This window comes from Miniopterus schreibersii (genome assembly GCF_964146895.1).
Source record: "Miniopterus schreibersii genome assembly, chromosome: 2".
Taxonomy (NCBI): domain Eukaryota; kingdom Metazoa; phylum Chordata; class Mammalia; order Chiroptera; family Miniopteridae; genus Miniopterus; species Miniopterus schreibersii.
The window spans coordinates 141,168,154-141,183,532 of record NC_138102.1 but is presented as its reverse complement, the minus strand read 5'-3'; the positions used below and the strand labels follow the sequence as shown (position 1 = coordinate 141,183,532).

General features: G+C 53.8%; 1 protein-coding gene across 1 annotated transcript; it reads left to right on the top strand.

The window, feature by feature from the left end:
• The first annotated feature begins 984 nt into the window (after window positions 1-984).
• Window positions 985-15,269, top strand: KRT7 (keratin 7). Its single transcript, XM_081126482.1, has 9 exons — window positions 985-1,413; window positions 2,785-2,996; window positions 5,433-5,493; window positions 6,659-6,754; window positions 8,239-8,403; window positions 9,422-9,547; window positions 11,784-12,004; window positions 14,540-14,574; window positions 14,959-15,269. Exons 1-9 carry the CDS (start codon window positions 1,105-1,107, stop codon window positions 15,102-15,104), a joined length of 1,371 nt encoding a protein of 456 aa, XP_080982608.1. The 5' UTR covers window positions 985-1,104; the 3' UTR covers window positions 15,105-15,269.
• Window positions 15,270-15,379: the final 110 nt, after the last annotated feature.

Below are 15,379 nucleotides of genomic sequence, written 5' to 3'. Positions count from 1 at the left end.
AGGGAGGGAGGTGGGAGCTTAGCTGTCTCTGCGCCCAAAGCTCCCTGTTCTAGCCCAGCGCTCATCCTCCGTGCTGGGTTTGAAACTGCTGGGAACCTTTAAACAGAAAAACGGCAGAGGTAAGGGGGCGAGGAGGAGTGTTGGAGTGCAGATGCAAGCACAGGTACCCAAATGTGTGCAACTGTGTATCCACAGACACCCCTCTCCTGGAACATAGAGTCTCGCTTGTACAAGAATGTCCACAACATGCACATAGCATAAGTGTGCATGCAGACAAGCCGCACAGCATGGGAGTGAACAGATGCCCACAAAGTGTCCCAAATACACACAGGTGCCCTTTTCCTCTGCTAGACAAGTAAGTGGACAGGAATGTGATTTAGGGCTGGGGGTGGGGGAACTCGGGGCCTTTGTGGGCCTTTGGGCTCCACATGCCTACTGGAGTGAGGAGGAGAGGGGTGAAAAGTGGGGTCATGGCCCACTTGGCCTAGTTTCTCTATAGAATGAGGTGTAAGGGCATGTGACCAGGGAAACCATCTAGGCCAGACCAACCCTGGGTCAGATAACTCAGGAACTGAGCTAATCTCTCAAGGAGGAGCTGCACTGGGAGGGGGGCTGTTAGGGAATGCTTTCTGGCTTTCAGGAGCCTGGGGGTGGGGTGGGTGGGGGCTGACTCCTGGACTAGAGCTCTTTTGTTCACCTCTTCCGCCAATCTTTTACCGCTTGATCGCTCCGCTCTGGCCTCAGGAGTCTGGATCTTCTTCACCCATTCCCCAAGCCCCCTCCAGGAAGCCCTCCCTGACTAAGCCCGGGTCAGATCGCTGTTTCCCACTGTTCTGCGGGGCTACAGCTCTCCCTCTCCCTCGGGACTGTTCCGGCTTGGACTGCAAGCCTGGCCTGGACCGGGGGGCGGTGCGGAGGGCGGGAGCACGGCCCTGGGAGGGGCGGGGGCCGGGGCGCCGAGGAAGGTGGCAGGCGGCCAGCCCCGCCCCTACCTGTGTAAGCCAGGGGCCGGCGCCTAGCGGATAAAAGCGGCCAGGTTTCCCCAAAGGTCAGCGAGTTCGGCTCCCTCTCGCCCACTGCGAAGTCCAGCCCGGTGCAGCCAGCATGTCCACCCACTTCAGCTCCCAGGTCTTCAGCTCGCGCTCCGCCGCCTTCCCGGGGCGCGGGGCCCAGGTGCGCAGCGGCGGCGCCCGCAGCAGCAGCCTCTACGGCCTGGGCGCCCTGCGGCCGCGGGCGGCGGCGCGCTCTGCCTACGGGGCGCCGGCGGGCGCCGGCATCCACCAGGTCACCGTCAACCAGAGCCTGCTGGCCCCTCTGCAGGTGGACATTGACCCCTCCATCCAGCAGGTGCGCCAGGAGGAGCGGGAGCAGATCAAGACCCTCAACAACAAGTTCGCCTCCTTCATCGACAAGGTGAGCCGGCTGCACCTGCCCCAGGCCCGCCACGCGCCTGGCCACGGCGGCCACTCAGCTCCGACTGCTGGAGGGCTGGGCGCTGGGGGAACTAGCCTTTCTTTCCTCCAACACTGGGAGCCCCAGAGAGGCCAGGGCCAGGAGTTTCTCGCTTTCTGGGCCCCTTTCTCTGCGAGGGGGCTGTGTGGAGTCAGAAGTGGGGTAGGGGTGAAACGCCCTTCCCAGCTGTGGAGGCCCTCCCCTTCACCCCCACTTTCTACCCTAAGGCAGATGCTGAAAATAAAGGGCTGGAGGGAGATGGGGGAGGCTCCCCGCCACACCCGCCACACCCGCCACACCCTACCTGGTCCTCTAGCTTCCCTTAGGTGGTAGGAAATGAGTGAGGTTATAACTGCCTTTGGAGGCAGCCCATTTAGGGGCAGAGAAGGGGGCATTTGGGAGGTTTTTTTTCTGGCTTTGGATTCTAGAGGAGTGGGTGGGGTGAGAAGTGAGAGTGGTGGTTGGGAGGGAGGGGGGCAGGCTTGACTGGTGAGTCTAGATGCGGGTAGAGTGGGGCTGGACCCAGGAACTAAGGGCTAGCCCAGCTGGGCCCCACTGGCCAGGGCCTCCTCCCTCAAGTGTAGACCAGGCCTTCCCTCTCCTGCCTTGTGTGTCTGCCTCTCCACTTACCCGGCCTCCAATGTCCTCTTCTCCTTCACCATTCAGACTGTACATGTCCTTCAGGTTCTAATGAAGCCTCCCAGGCCCAGGTTCCTTCCCTGCTGTTGAGCTGCTCTGTCTCACTGTCTACAACCCCTAGGTCCACTGCCCTGAGTTACTGGTTCTGAGGAGGCTTGCTTCCCACCCTCAGTCATACTGGGTGCTCCTTAGGGGCCTTTTGGGCCCCAGGACTGAGCACATAATAGGTGCTCATTTTACTTTGACCAGATTGTAGCTCCCTGTCCTGAGGCCTTACTAGAGGAAAGGGAAGGGGAGAGAGGATACTGAGGGAGGACAGACAGGTTCCAGTCTGAAGGGAGGAGGCTGAGTCAGGCCCAGGACACAGACGGGAAGGGGAACCCCTTCAGAGAGGGAGGTAGAGATCACCTTTAATGCGATGGGGAGCGTAGGAAAAGGAGACCTTAAAGCACAGTGCCCAGACACACCGGTGAACCAGGTACACATGACCCTTGGGTCATACTCTAAGACACTTGAGACAGAGAGTCCTGGAGAAGAGACTTGTTCAGGGCAATTTTCCTGGAGGAGAGGGTGAGGGTCTAGGGACCCAGAGCCAGTGGGAGCATGGGTTCTGCTGGGTGGCTGGGGACCCTCCCAACCCCACTGTGGGCAGCATGGTCTCCTCATGAGTTTCCTCCTCTATTTCCCTTCTAGGTGAGGTTTCTGGAGCAGCAGAACAAGCTGTTGGAGACCAAGTGGGCTCTACTGCAGGAGCAGAAGTCAGTCAAGAGAAGCCGCCTCCCGGGCATCTTTGAAGCCTATATTGCTGGCCTGCGCCAACAGCTCGAGGCCCTGCAGATGGATGGGAGCCGCTTGGAGACGGAGCTTCGGAGCACGCAGGAGCTGGTGGAAGACTTCAAGAATAAGTACTGCCTCCCAGTGTGTACTTTGGGGGGGGTCAGATTCGGGCCAATGTGCACCCAATCAGCTGGCCCTCTGTAAGTCCCCTCCTAGTTAGGGGTCAGAGGGTGAAGCTGCTCAGTACAGTAACCCTGAATGGTCTTGACTAATACATTCCCTGCCTGTCCTAGTCCCTCTTTGTCCCTGGGGGCTGTTCCCAAGCCACTCTGGTCTTTTATCTTGAATTACTCCCAGTAAAATATCTCTGCCCAGCCCTGCCCTGCCCGTGTCCTTTGGGTGCCTGACCAAGACCCCAGGAGAGGGTAGGGCAGAAGGTTTGACAGATGTGTTTCAGAACTTGCACAGCCCTCACGGATTATTCTAGAACAGCTTCATTTTGTTCAGGTGAGGAATTAGAGACAAGACAGTTCAGGGACTCGATTGAGATCATATAGCAGATCATTGGGAGAATTGGGACTTGAATTTTTTGGGCCCCTGACTCCCAGGACGAGACATGGAACCAACTTGGGCTGGAAAGAAGTGAGGAGAGAATGATCATTGTGAGCCAGGAGAGGGATTTCAGAGGCTGAGGGGCGGATGTGATCAGGGCCAGAACCAGAAAGGAGGCTGTGAGAAGGGGCAGGGAGTCTAGGGGCCAGGAAGGCTGGGGTTTTGACCTTTGAGGTGCCCACTGAGTTTTCTCGTTGAATAGAAACGAAACTTGAGGCTCGGGCTGGGCCCCACCCTGGCATGCCTATGCTGTGGGTACTGGGGGTAGTGAGTGAGTTCTGTGCTCTGCCTGGAGGTACGTGACTAAGCCAGAGCAGGGACACTGGCACTGACTGGAGGCAGAACAAACAAAGGCCTCTATGGAGAGTGCCCACCCCCTACTTCCCTGGGGCAATAGTCAACAGGATAGATCCCACAGAAACTAGAAAGAGACAGGTGCAGGGCAGGGAAGGAGCCTCTTTTGTTATGTGCATTCGAATTTGTGGGCATCCATACTTTTCCCCACCCCAGAGCCCACAGAGCTTTCCTGTGGAGCAGACTGAGCTCCAGGCTGGGGCTGAAGGAGGCGCAGGGAGGGCCCTGGGTGCAGCTGCCCAGAAGCTCCCACCTGCACACTCTATGGACCCAGCAGCACATTGCCCAGGCAGGGGTGGACAGACAGCCTCAAGGATATTTCCGTAACTATTCTATAGGACCTGAGGGACCTTGAGGGTCTGGGCTCCTGGAGGGTGTCTGCCTGCCCAAACACTTGCTCCCCACCACAGTTGCTCCCCCGCAACTCTTGGGCACTGCTGAGTTCCTGTCTCTGACACCTTTTCATTTAAGTTTCCAAATAAATACTGGGTTAAGCTCCCCTGCTTTCTTTCTTTCTTTTTTTTAAATGCTATTATTGATTTCAGAAAGAGGAAGGGAGAGGGAGAGAGAGAGTTGAAACATCAATGATGAGAGAGTCATCATTGACTGGCTGCCCCCTGTACGCCCCCGACTGGGGATCGAGCCCGCAACCTGGGCATGTGCCGTGACCAGGAAATCCGATGGCGAGTTCCTGGATCCTAGGTCTACGCTCAACCACTGAGCCACGCCCGGCCAGGCCTCCCCTGCTTTCTTGCTCTGTGCCTTGCTTTGCTGATGTCCTCCTATGGGTGGGGCTGGCACCTTGGGAGAAAGGGGAATGGGAGGGGGAGGGAGACTAGACCGCCTAGTTGAAGCCTGGTTATTCCAGGAATTTATGCACCCCCTTCCTGGTTCCACAAGGTTCCTCCCATTCAGGCCACTTCTAAGGCACGGACCTGGAATCAGACTGCCAGATTTTTTTTTGCCACTTAACAGTATAGTGACTGGACAGATTACTCCGCCTCTCTGTGCCTCCATTCCCTGCCCTGCTAACTACTGTGACACTGTTGTAAGATTGTTGTGAGGATTGCCCGGCCCGGGGGTTTAGTTGGTTGAGCATCGTTCCATAAACCAAAAAGGTTGCATGTTCCATTCTCAGGGCACATACCTAGGTTGTGGGTTCGATCCCCAGCCCATCGATGTTTCTCTCCCACAATGATATATCTCTTTCTCAAATACAAAAAATATTCTTGGGTGAGGATTAAAAGAAAAAGATTGCTGTGAGGATTAAATGAATTAATGCACAGAAAGCACACAACAGTGCAGGCCACATATGAAGTGATGAAGTGGTCCATAAGCAAGGCTTTTATTCTTTGCTTTCTCCCAGTATATGCAGCCTTTGTCCTTTAATTCACATGTTCCCTGCTCCCCCACCCTCTATCCCATGCCAAGGAATCACCAGATGGGAAATCAGGGACATTGGGTTTCATAGCTGACACCTGTTCTTTTAGGTGTGTCATTAAGGAGAGGGTGAGGGTGATGCAGGGTAGATTTTCACACCGGGACCTGAGGGGGGTGGAGGCAAAGCTGCACCAACACCATGCTCTCCTCTACTGCAGGTATGAAGAGGAAATTAACCGGCGCACGGCTGCTGAGAATGAGTTTGTGGTGCTGAAAAAGGTGAGGGGGGCAGATAGGAGGGATGGGGGATGTTGTCTGAACACACGGGACAAGGGACCACATGGCCCTCTCACCTGAGCAGCCAATAGGGACCTGTGGCCAAGGCCTGGCCTGGGGGACTGTAGGAAGGGAATGATGGGCTTGGAGAAGGAGAGATCTGGAAGTCAGGCCCTTACAGCATAGCCTGTCTTGTGTGCGTGCATGTGTGCGAGTGTGTGGTTAGTTGCTAGACTAGTTTCTGGGCCTGGAGGGGTTAGAATTAATATCAAAGGACGGTTAGAAAGGGAGATTCCAACCCCAAATAAGGAAGTGTTCTATCATGGTCAGAACATTTCATTACAGACAAGGGTGGCACATGGCGTGCCGGAAATACTTGCTGAATGAATGGAATGGGCTGCCTTGAGGCAGAGTCCATTCCCCATCCCTGGAAATGTACAAGCCGAAGTTGGAAGGTCTTAGAAATTATCTTAAAGGGGCTTGATTTAAGATTCCGAATCAGCGCACATTCACTGAGCAGCTGAGTTTTCCAGGACCATCCACATAAACGCAGCTCCCTCCAGTGTGCTGGGACTTTGGAGATTCAGGGATGGGTCAAAGTGGGCCCTACTAATAGGAGTTTAACCACAGGAAAGTGTGGCCAGAAGGGATCCAAGCATCATCTGGACCTGTTGTGTTGTCTGTGGCCTACCTGTGCCAGAATCACCCAAGCTGCAAGTTAAACATTCAGGCTTCAGATCTTCCATCTCTGAGAGTGGAGCCCTGGAGTCTGAATGATTTTATGCTCTTTATTTGACTGATCAGAAGTTGAGGCTCACAGAATCGAAGTAATTTGTTCAAGGTCACATGGCTAGTAGGTGGCAGAGCCAAGGCTGTGTACAAACCACCAAGGCCTCTAGGAATTGGTAAAGTGCTGGGTTTGGGGTAAAGGCTGCTCTGGGCTCCCAGAACTAAGAAAGTGCCTCCTGTCCTGGGGCTTCATGGAGATGATGTCCAGCATGCAGCCTGAGAGGATCGAGTACAGGAAACTTCCCGCCCTGGGCGTATCAGGCAGCCTGGAGAAACTGGATGTTTCTTGGTAGGGCAGCGGTGTTTGGCCTTGTAGGTTGGACAGTGCTGGCTTACTCCCACCCCTGCTAAATGGTCTGTGTACCCCTCCCCCCCCCAGGATGTTGATGTTGCCTACATGAACAAGGTGGAGTTGGAGGCCAAGGTGAATGCCCTGAATGAGGACATCGACTTCCTCAGGACCTTCTATGAGGCGGTGAGAACCTCAGGAGTGGGAGACATGTTATGTCCTACATGCCCTAACCAGGGGACCACCCCTGCCTCTGGGCTAGTCTGGATGTGTGCTGACTGTGTGGGGGTGCCTTCATCCTGTTCTTGATCCTTTCTGGACTCAGAAATCCTTGATGGACAGGGACTGGCCTTATCAGAGTAAGGTGTAGGCTCCATCAGCATTGGCCATTTGGAGACATGGAATGACTATTTGTCTGGAAGTGGGATAGGGAGGGGCTGAAGGAGCCAGGAGGATGTCAAGGGATCCCGGGCTGTGACAGAGTTCAATGGTGGGCTGGCTGGGGCGGGCAATGGAGCCCGAGTCAAGAGAGACTGGAGTACCTGAGAGTTTCCACACAGTCCCTCTGGGCTGTCTACCAACTGGCCACTCTGTCTGTTTACCCTCCCGTCTCATTCACTCCGATTCACCCTTTCCCTGCCCTGGGCTTCCAGCTCTTTCCCTCATGGGACCAAAAATCCTCTCCACTCCCATCAGTGTGAGGCTCTGACCTTAGGCAGAAGATAGGGTGGCCAGTCATCTGGTAGGACTGGCCTGGAGCATAATTACATGTGGCCCTAAGTATAGCTCTCATTTCTCACTTCAGTCTAGTCTGCCTAAATATTCAGCCTCCATTAGCTCTCAGAGTGAATTTCCACGTGCTAATTTCAGGGGCTGGATACTTGAGGCTTTCTTTGGGCATTTTAAATCTTAGTGCAGGCTTTCATATGTGTATCACATAGTGTGTATATATATATATATATATATATACACACACACACACACACATATATACATATATCTGTGTGTATTATATATGTATATATAATTATTTTCTTCTCATTATGAAGTATGTACTCATTGCAAAAAATCCAGAAAATTAAGTAAAGCATAAAATTGAAAATAGGTCACCTATACCTGCTCTTATCATCTTGGTATCTACCTTTTCAGACTTTTCTGTGCATATATATGCAGAGTTATAGAAATATATATTTTAATAAAAAAGAAACTATACTTTTTCCATGTAACAGTATGTCATGGGTATATTTCCCTGTTTGTAAATATAGCCATATAATCAGATTTAAAGGCTGCAGAGTGTTCCATTATAGGGCAGAACATGACTTATTTTACTCACCCCCTAGTGATCCCTTTCAGAGTAGAGCTCACTCCTGGCAGCACCTCATTGCAGGAGCCATCACAGCTCACCACACCCTGTCACTAATTTTTTTTTTAGTCTGCTGCAATCCCACCAGACTCTTATTTGAGAAATTGCTAATGGGCTTTTCAGGGAGTCAGGGTGGGAAGAACTATTTAGCAGATGCTGGTCTGTGCCGCCTTCCTGCCTGATGACTCATGCCAACTCTGGCCTCATCTCCCTTTTTCTTTCTCTGGTGTGTGAGGACTCCCAGGACGGACATGGGAACAGGGGTGGGTCATGCCTCAAATCTCAATGTTCTGTCTGGTCCCTATAGGAGTTGTCAGAGCTGCAGTCCCAGGTTTCCGACACATCCGTGGTCCTGTCCATGGACAACAACCGCTCCCTGGACCTGGACGGCATCATCTCCGAGGTCAAGGCCCAGTACGAGGAGATCGCCAACCGTAGTCGGGCTGAGGCCGAGACCTGGTACCAGACCAAGGTGTGAGCCACTGGGGACACATTTCCTCCTCCTGCAGGGCCCTTGGTGGCAGTTTCCCTTACTCCTCACCCTGTCTCAAACCTTTAGGGCCTGTTCCACTGCTCTGGCAGGCACCAGTGTAAGTCTGTGGTGCTCTCCAGTGTCCAGACAGAGCCCTGCTCTGATGTGGGAGCAGGGCAGAGGAAATGGACGTGGTTTAATAATTGTAATAAGTAAGGTGTGGCAAGTAGTCATAGTGTTAGGCAGTGTTTCAGATGTTTTACTTGTATTGACTCATTTAAACCACAGAATAGTCCTATTAGGTAGGCACTGTATTATCCCCATTTTACAGATGAGGGAACTGAAGTAAAGAGAGGTTCAGTAATTTGCCTAACTCCACACAGCTAGTAGGTGGAAAAGCAGGACCTAAGGCTGCAGATCAGGCACTGTGTGGAGGCAGCACAGCTGACTGTGCAGGTGCTGAGGGAATGGATAGGGGCTCTGGGGGAGGGAGCCTGAGGCAGAGTTTATAGCAGCATAGACGGCTGTCTCTGCAGGGATAGGGAGTCATCCGTGGTGCACAGGCGAGAACACAGGCCTGCCAACAAGGAGATTTGCTGTGTGATCCTTGGCAGTGCCTTCATTCCCTGGGATTCACTCTCCTCGTCTATGAAATGGGTGGTGCTGAGGAGGGGGCTGCTTGATAGGAGAGGATCTCCGGCTGCTAGTGATTCTCTAGCACTATGAAGTGATGGGAATGGCAAGAGCCCCAGCATCAATGGGGATGGGCCCCAGGAGCCATCCTTGTCCTCTCTGTCCTGGCTGGGAGGAAACTGAGCCCATGAGCCACCCTGCTGCCCTATGCCTGGCCTCTTAGCATTGGGTAAGGGTTGCTGGGAGTCAGCCTGTCCCTCCCTGGGAAAATGAGCCAAGAGGGCTTGTCACTCAGAATCTTGGGCCTTCCTCGGGTGGGGAGAGGGACAAGTCACCTGTAACCGTTGCTTACCCTCTGCCATACTTCTCTGTGCGGCTCTTCCAGTTTGAGACCCTCCAGGCCCAGGCTGGGAAGCATGGGGAGGACCTCCGGAATACTCGCAATGAGATTGTGGAGATGAACCGGGCCATCCAGAGGCTGCAGGCTGAGATCGACAACATCAAGAACCAGGTGGGCACAAGCGACCCTCCTTGCTCCTCCCTATTTGTTAGGGCTTGTGCAGGGCAGCCAGCTGACAGTGAGGAGCAGGAGGCTGGGGGTGGGGGTGTCAGCCCTGCCCCTGCCCCTGCCCCCCACCTACTGCCCCACCTGGGCCGAGGCTGGTGTAGCTCAGGCCGACTTGTGGAAGCTCCAGGATGGAATGTTCTTGGCTAGGTTTTGGCTCGGGTCAAAGGGAGGAGAGGAATCCTAGCTGGCCACGGAGCCAGTGGAAGAAACCTCTGGCTGGCTGGCCAGAGGAGAACCACCATTTGTTACCAAATTGGTACTGAGCACCCTCCTTGCACCCAGCTCTAGGTACAATATGCTGTGCCTGGGAGCTCACGGTTGTGGGAAGTGGGGGACAGTGGCCTGTAGAAACCCTGACTGTGGCTCACAAAGCCCTGCCTCAATCCTGACCTCACTGTCCACTACTCCCTCACGCGCAGTGCTGCGGCCGCACCAGCCCGCTTCCTGTACCGAACATTTGCCAGGCATCTTCATGCTTCAGGGCCTTTGCACTTTGTGTTCCGTCTACCTGGAATGTGGTTCTCCCAGCTCAGTGCATGGCTGCCCCTTTCTGATCCCTGGGGTTTAGGACAAAAGACCTCAGGATGGCTTTTTCAACTACCCAGCTAATCTATTAGCAGGCTTTCTGAATAAAGGACCTATCACTATCTGAAATGTTCTGTTTCATGAATTAAATATTGACTGTCCTCCACCTCCACTGGAATATAAAAAAATGCTGCCTTAGAGCAGGGGCCCCATTGGTCTGTTTCACAGCTCTTCCCTTCCCAGCACCTGGCACATGGTTAAGGCCCAGGTCTCAGACCACAGTCTGATGGGAGAACATGCTGCAAAGCTGGTGTGGGGGTGTTGATGAGGGAGGGGTCTCCTAAGCCCTGGCGGAGCCACAGAGGTGGGAGGGGCAGCTAAGCCTGAGCAGGTATCTGCAGTGGGGAGGGAGGGAAGGTGACTGCTTGGCAGCCCAGAGAGCTAACTTCTAGATGAACTGGGAGGATAGGATTTTGGGGTGGTTTGCCCAGAAATGTCCTCCCCTCAGAGCCCTGCAGGCCTGTTGACATGAGGGTGGAGGCTGCCTCTGGCACAGATGCAGGGCTGTGAGTCACTGGTGAAGCCAGCCAGCTTCCAGGTCAGTGGGGAGGAACAGCATAAAGAATGGTGGTTGCCCAAACCCTGCAGCTTCTACCACATCCGGGTCTCCTCTCATACTGCAGGGCGGAACCAGGCCCCAGAGCTGGGATGTCTGCCTCTGTTGAGGGGCCTAGAGGCAGTGGGGTGGGCCTCGTCAAGGGGGCACCAGTGTGACAGGGAAGGGCATTGGCAGTTGGATGAGGGGCAGAGAACATCAGAGGGCCTCCTGGGGAGGGTTGGGGGGCTGGGCAGAGGGGCAGAGTATATGAGCTGAGGGGAGAGGATCTGAAGACAGGGAATGGTGGGTGGGAAGGAAGGAGAAGGAGCAGTGGGCTAGGGCATGGGGATGGCAGCCCTCTAAGCTGACAAGAGGTCTAGCACTAGATAGGCTCCTGGTGGGGGGTGAACCACAAGCAGAGGGAACGCTAAGGCCGGGCAGGAAGTGGCAGTTACTGCTCTGGTCCACTGTGAATCTGATCACCCCTCTCAAATCTGGGGACTGTTGATCATGCATTTTGGGTTTGGGGGTTCCAAGCAATGTCTTTGCTTCAAGCCTTCCTGTTCTGGGCCTGTTCCAGACTGTTCCTGTTTTGAAGGTTGTTTTGGTTCTTAGCAGCTGCCTGAAATTTGGGAACTTAACTAGGATCCCATGGCTTTGGAGGTGCTCCACTGGAAGGCTGGGGAGCTGGGCATTTGCAAATCATAATAGCATTTATTAATAATAATAATTCTAATAGGATTTATTAAGTGCTTCCCCTATGCTGGACACTCTGCCAGGGTTTATGTATTACCTCATTTAATTCTCGCAATGTCCTTAGGAGATAGATACCATGATTATTGCTATTTTAGAGAAGAGGATCACATAGCTCATAAGTGGCAGAGACAGAATTGGAACCTAGGCATTGGGTATCAGTACTCATGCTTTTAACCCTTGGGATCCTCCAGTGCTTGAGGAAGGTGGCTGGTGCCAATGAAACTCTGTAGGCAAGTTGCCTGGGAGCTTGCTGCAGGATGGGGAGGCAGGAACGCCTCACAGCTCCTCTACCATTCACAGCGTGCCAAGTTAGAAGCCGCTATCGCTGAGGCTGAGGACCGTGGGGAGCTGGCACTCAAGGACGCACGTGTCAAGCAGGAGGAGCTGGAGGCTGCCCTTCAGCGAGCCAGGCAGGACATGGCCCGGCAGCTCCGGGAGTACCAGGAGCTCATGAATGTCAAGCTGGCCCTGGACATCGAGATTGCCACCTACCGCAAGCTGCTGGAAGGCGAGGAGAGCCGGTGAGGTCACAGAAGCTGAGAAAGGGATCCTCCTGGGACTCAGTGGGGCCTGGGGCTTGACATTCATCTATCAACAGGCATTTCCTATGCACCCTCTTCTGCAGGGCACTGGAGGTGGGGGTGCGGGGAGGGTACAGCTGAGGCTTACTTCTTTGCCCTTGATGCGATGACCTAGAAGGAAAGACCTTGTGATGTAAAATTCATTGGAAAAGTTGAAGTAATAACTTCATGGGTGTGTGTGGCCATTAGCAGGGTCATCTTATTTGATCCTTAGAACACATTCAGGTAAACAGGTCAGGTATTGTTAATATAGAGGAGAAACTGTAGTTCAGTTTTATTAATTGAGGGGACAGGGCTGGTGTGCAGTCAAGCTCTGCCGACTCCTGGTTTAAGCATCTTCCATAATGCCAGGCCGCTTCTCACTGTACAAAGTGCTAAGTCATGTGGTATCAACTGAAGGTGGTGGAGGTTAAGTTCTCTTTGTCCCCAGAGAGGTTGGTATACTCGCCTGCAGCCTGAGAGGAGGCTGGGATGGGTTAGTCCTATAGGGCGTTCTTCACAGAAGACATGGAACCTATGTCCAGGAAGCTGGGCCTTCATTCTCACCTTGATGGGTACATTGATTCATTCATTCAACAGGCAGGCTTTAGAGTGTGACTTGGGGGAAGGTTCAGATTTGGAGAGGGGGAGAGGGAGCAGCGTGGGCAAAGGCCTGGAAGTAGGACTCATCGTGGCTTGGCTTTTTGGAACCCAACAGAGATAATATGTAAGACATGTTTCCATCCTCAGGGAGCTTGCAGAGGGGCAGAGGAGACAGAACGTCTGCAAAGGAAGCGCTTAGAGACTAGTGACTTGGACCTGTAAAATGCTGAGTTTACAAAGGACTTTTTCTTTTCTGAGCATTGTTCCGGAGGGCTGGGGAGAGAAGATGGGAAATGAATGGAGTGGAGAGGGAGAAGGTGGGGAACAAGGGAGCGCTGGGGGCAGAGTGCCTGCATGCTGAACTCAGTCTGGAAGCAGCGGTGGGAAGCAGGAGGAAGGTTGGCACTTAGTCTTTGTGGAAGAGGAATGGAACACCAAAGACCTCTGGGAAGAGAGATCTGGGGCACAGGGCAGCCCATGAGCCCAACTGTCCCAGCCAAGGTGCCTCTCTCTGCGCCCTCCACCGTGGGTGCAAGGGCCTCACTCTCTTGGGAGTGAGCACGCTGGGCCTCTTTTCTTCCTAGAATCAGAGCTGGGGGACCCTTAGTGTGGGGCCTGATCCACTTTATCCTGTGGGAAAATGAGGGGGCTGAAGCCTAGTTGAGTGGCATGCTCAAGGTCACACTGCAAGTGCAGATAGATGTTCCTCCTGAAATCCTCATCTCAGACCAGGTTGCTCTCACTGGGGCTTAGATCCTGGTTCTCTTAGGGGAGACTGTCCTCTCTCCACCTTTAGGGGACATGGAGATGGACACCTTGTTTTTATCCCTTAATCTCTCAGCCCTTCCCAGGACAGGTCTAGGATTTAGAAACTCATCCAATTTGGGGGGCTTTTGTTAAGAATACAGTTACAAATATAAAATTGAGCACAAAACAAATATTTACTTAAGATCAGAAAAGAAATATCACACAGATCACTAGAGCCTGAGACATTCAGGTTCCCTCCTTTTGAGTTCTTTAGGAATTGAATTCTTATATGGAATTGTTGCCTGATTGCAACTTGCCCCCTCCCCCCAGCTGCCAGAAACACCCAGTACTTGCAGGGTCTATTTAACAAGGGGCCTGAAAGCTTCCTAGCATACCCATCTCTTGCCCTTGGCCTTTGCCTTGTCCCCTGGACTTGGGGCTGCTGAGGCCAGGTGGCTCCCTCACTCCTTCCACAAATGTGAGCCTACACTCATCCCCAAGGCCAAAGGCTTGGTGACAATGGGCTGTGTGTCACAAAGCAAACACATCCAGCTGTCTTAGGTGGATTTTTAATTTCCACTGGCTGCTTAAAGCCACCCCCTGCCTCCCCATTCCCTCCTCAGTCCCTGCTGAAGCTGCACTCACTCAGTCAACAATACATTCATTATTTCAACACATAGTAATTATACATGCCAGACCTCATGCAGGGCTGGAGACACAGTAATCAGTAAGCTACAGCCCACTTTGAGGTTTTTATGATCTGGTTAGGGGAGGCAGCTGTCTGTGTAATAACAAGAGTGGCAACCATTTACCGAATCCTGTGTGCCCAGAGATTTAGGTAAATCATCATTTAACCCTCCCAAACAACCCTGTGAGGTTGGTACTGAGTTAGGCCCTATTTACGGTTGAGGAAATGGAGGCTCTAAGACATTCCCAAGGTCCTGTAGCCAGTAGGTAGGAGGGCCTAAATGAACCCTGCCCCCACTCCTCCTCGCTCATTTTTCAACCAGGCTGAAGGAAGGCTGGAAGTGTGGGGGCAGGGGGGAGAACATGGACCCTGCTTGGGGCATGGACGGAGGGGGCTGGGAATGCCTCCTCCCGCGCTGAGGGAAGAGCTGCTCTCACAGGTCTCTCCTCTGCCCCCAGGTTGGACGGAGATGGAGTGGGAACCCTGAATATCTGTAAGTCCTTGGCTTTGGCCCACCCCTTGTGCTCTTCAGACTGGATGGGGTCTATAGGGTGGCATATTGGCCTGAGGGTTGGGCCTTGTGGGGAACTGGAGCCTCCTTCCCTTCAATAGCTTCAAGCAGGCTCCCTGGAGCTCCCAGTCAGCCAGACTCAACAGCCCAGGGAAACCTTGCAAGAGGGCAAGGGGCACCCCCCCACCCACACACCCTTTCCCACTGTCCAAGGCTCCTCCTTCTGGGCTGGTGCCTGGGGGGAGGGGACGGAGGGGGAGGTGATGGGGGGGGAAGGGCAGCCACAGCAGGAGGGTGGGGTGGAGTGAAGGGATGGGGCCTCCTGGCGGGCCCATGCTGACTGAGCCCTCCTCTCTTCTCTCCCAGCTGTGGTGAATACCACTGGTGCTGGTGGCAGCGGGCTGACCTTCGGGGGGACCATGGGCACCAATGCCCTGAGATTCTCGAGCGGAACCCACAAGACCTATTCCATGAGGACCACATCTGGCGCTTGCAGGAGTGTCCTCAACTGAGCCCCAGGCATGGGGAGACCCATATCCCTTCCCCCCACAATCACAAGAGATTCCCATGGTGGTCCCATCCCTGGTCCCAAGACCACAAAGCAGTCTGAAAATGATGTCACAATAGCTTCCAATAAACAGTCTCTTTCTGGGGCCTGAGTGAGCCCATGGCCAACACCTGGTCTGGCTTCATCTGGCTGGGGGGAGAGGGAGTGGAGAGGGAGGAGGGAGGACAGGGTCTGCTCTGAGAACTAGAAGCCTCTTGTGCAGGAGATGGGGCACTGCTC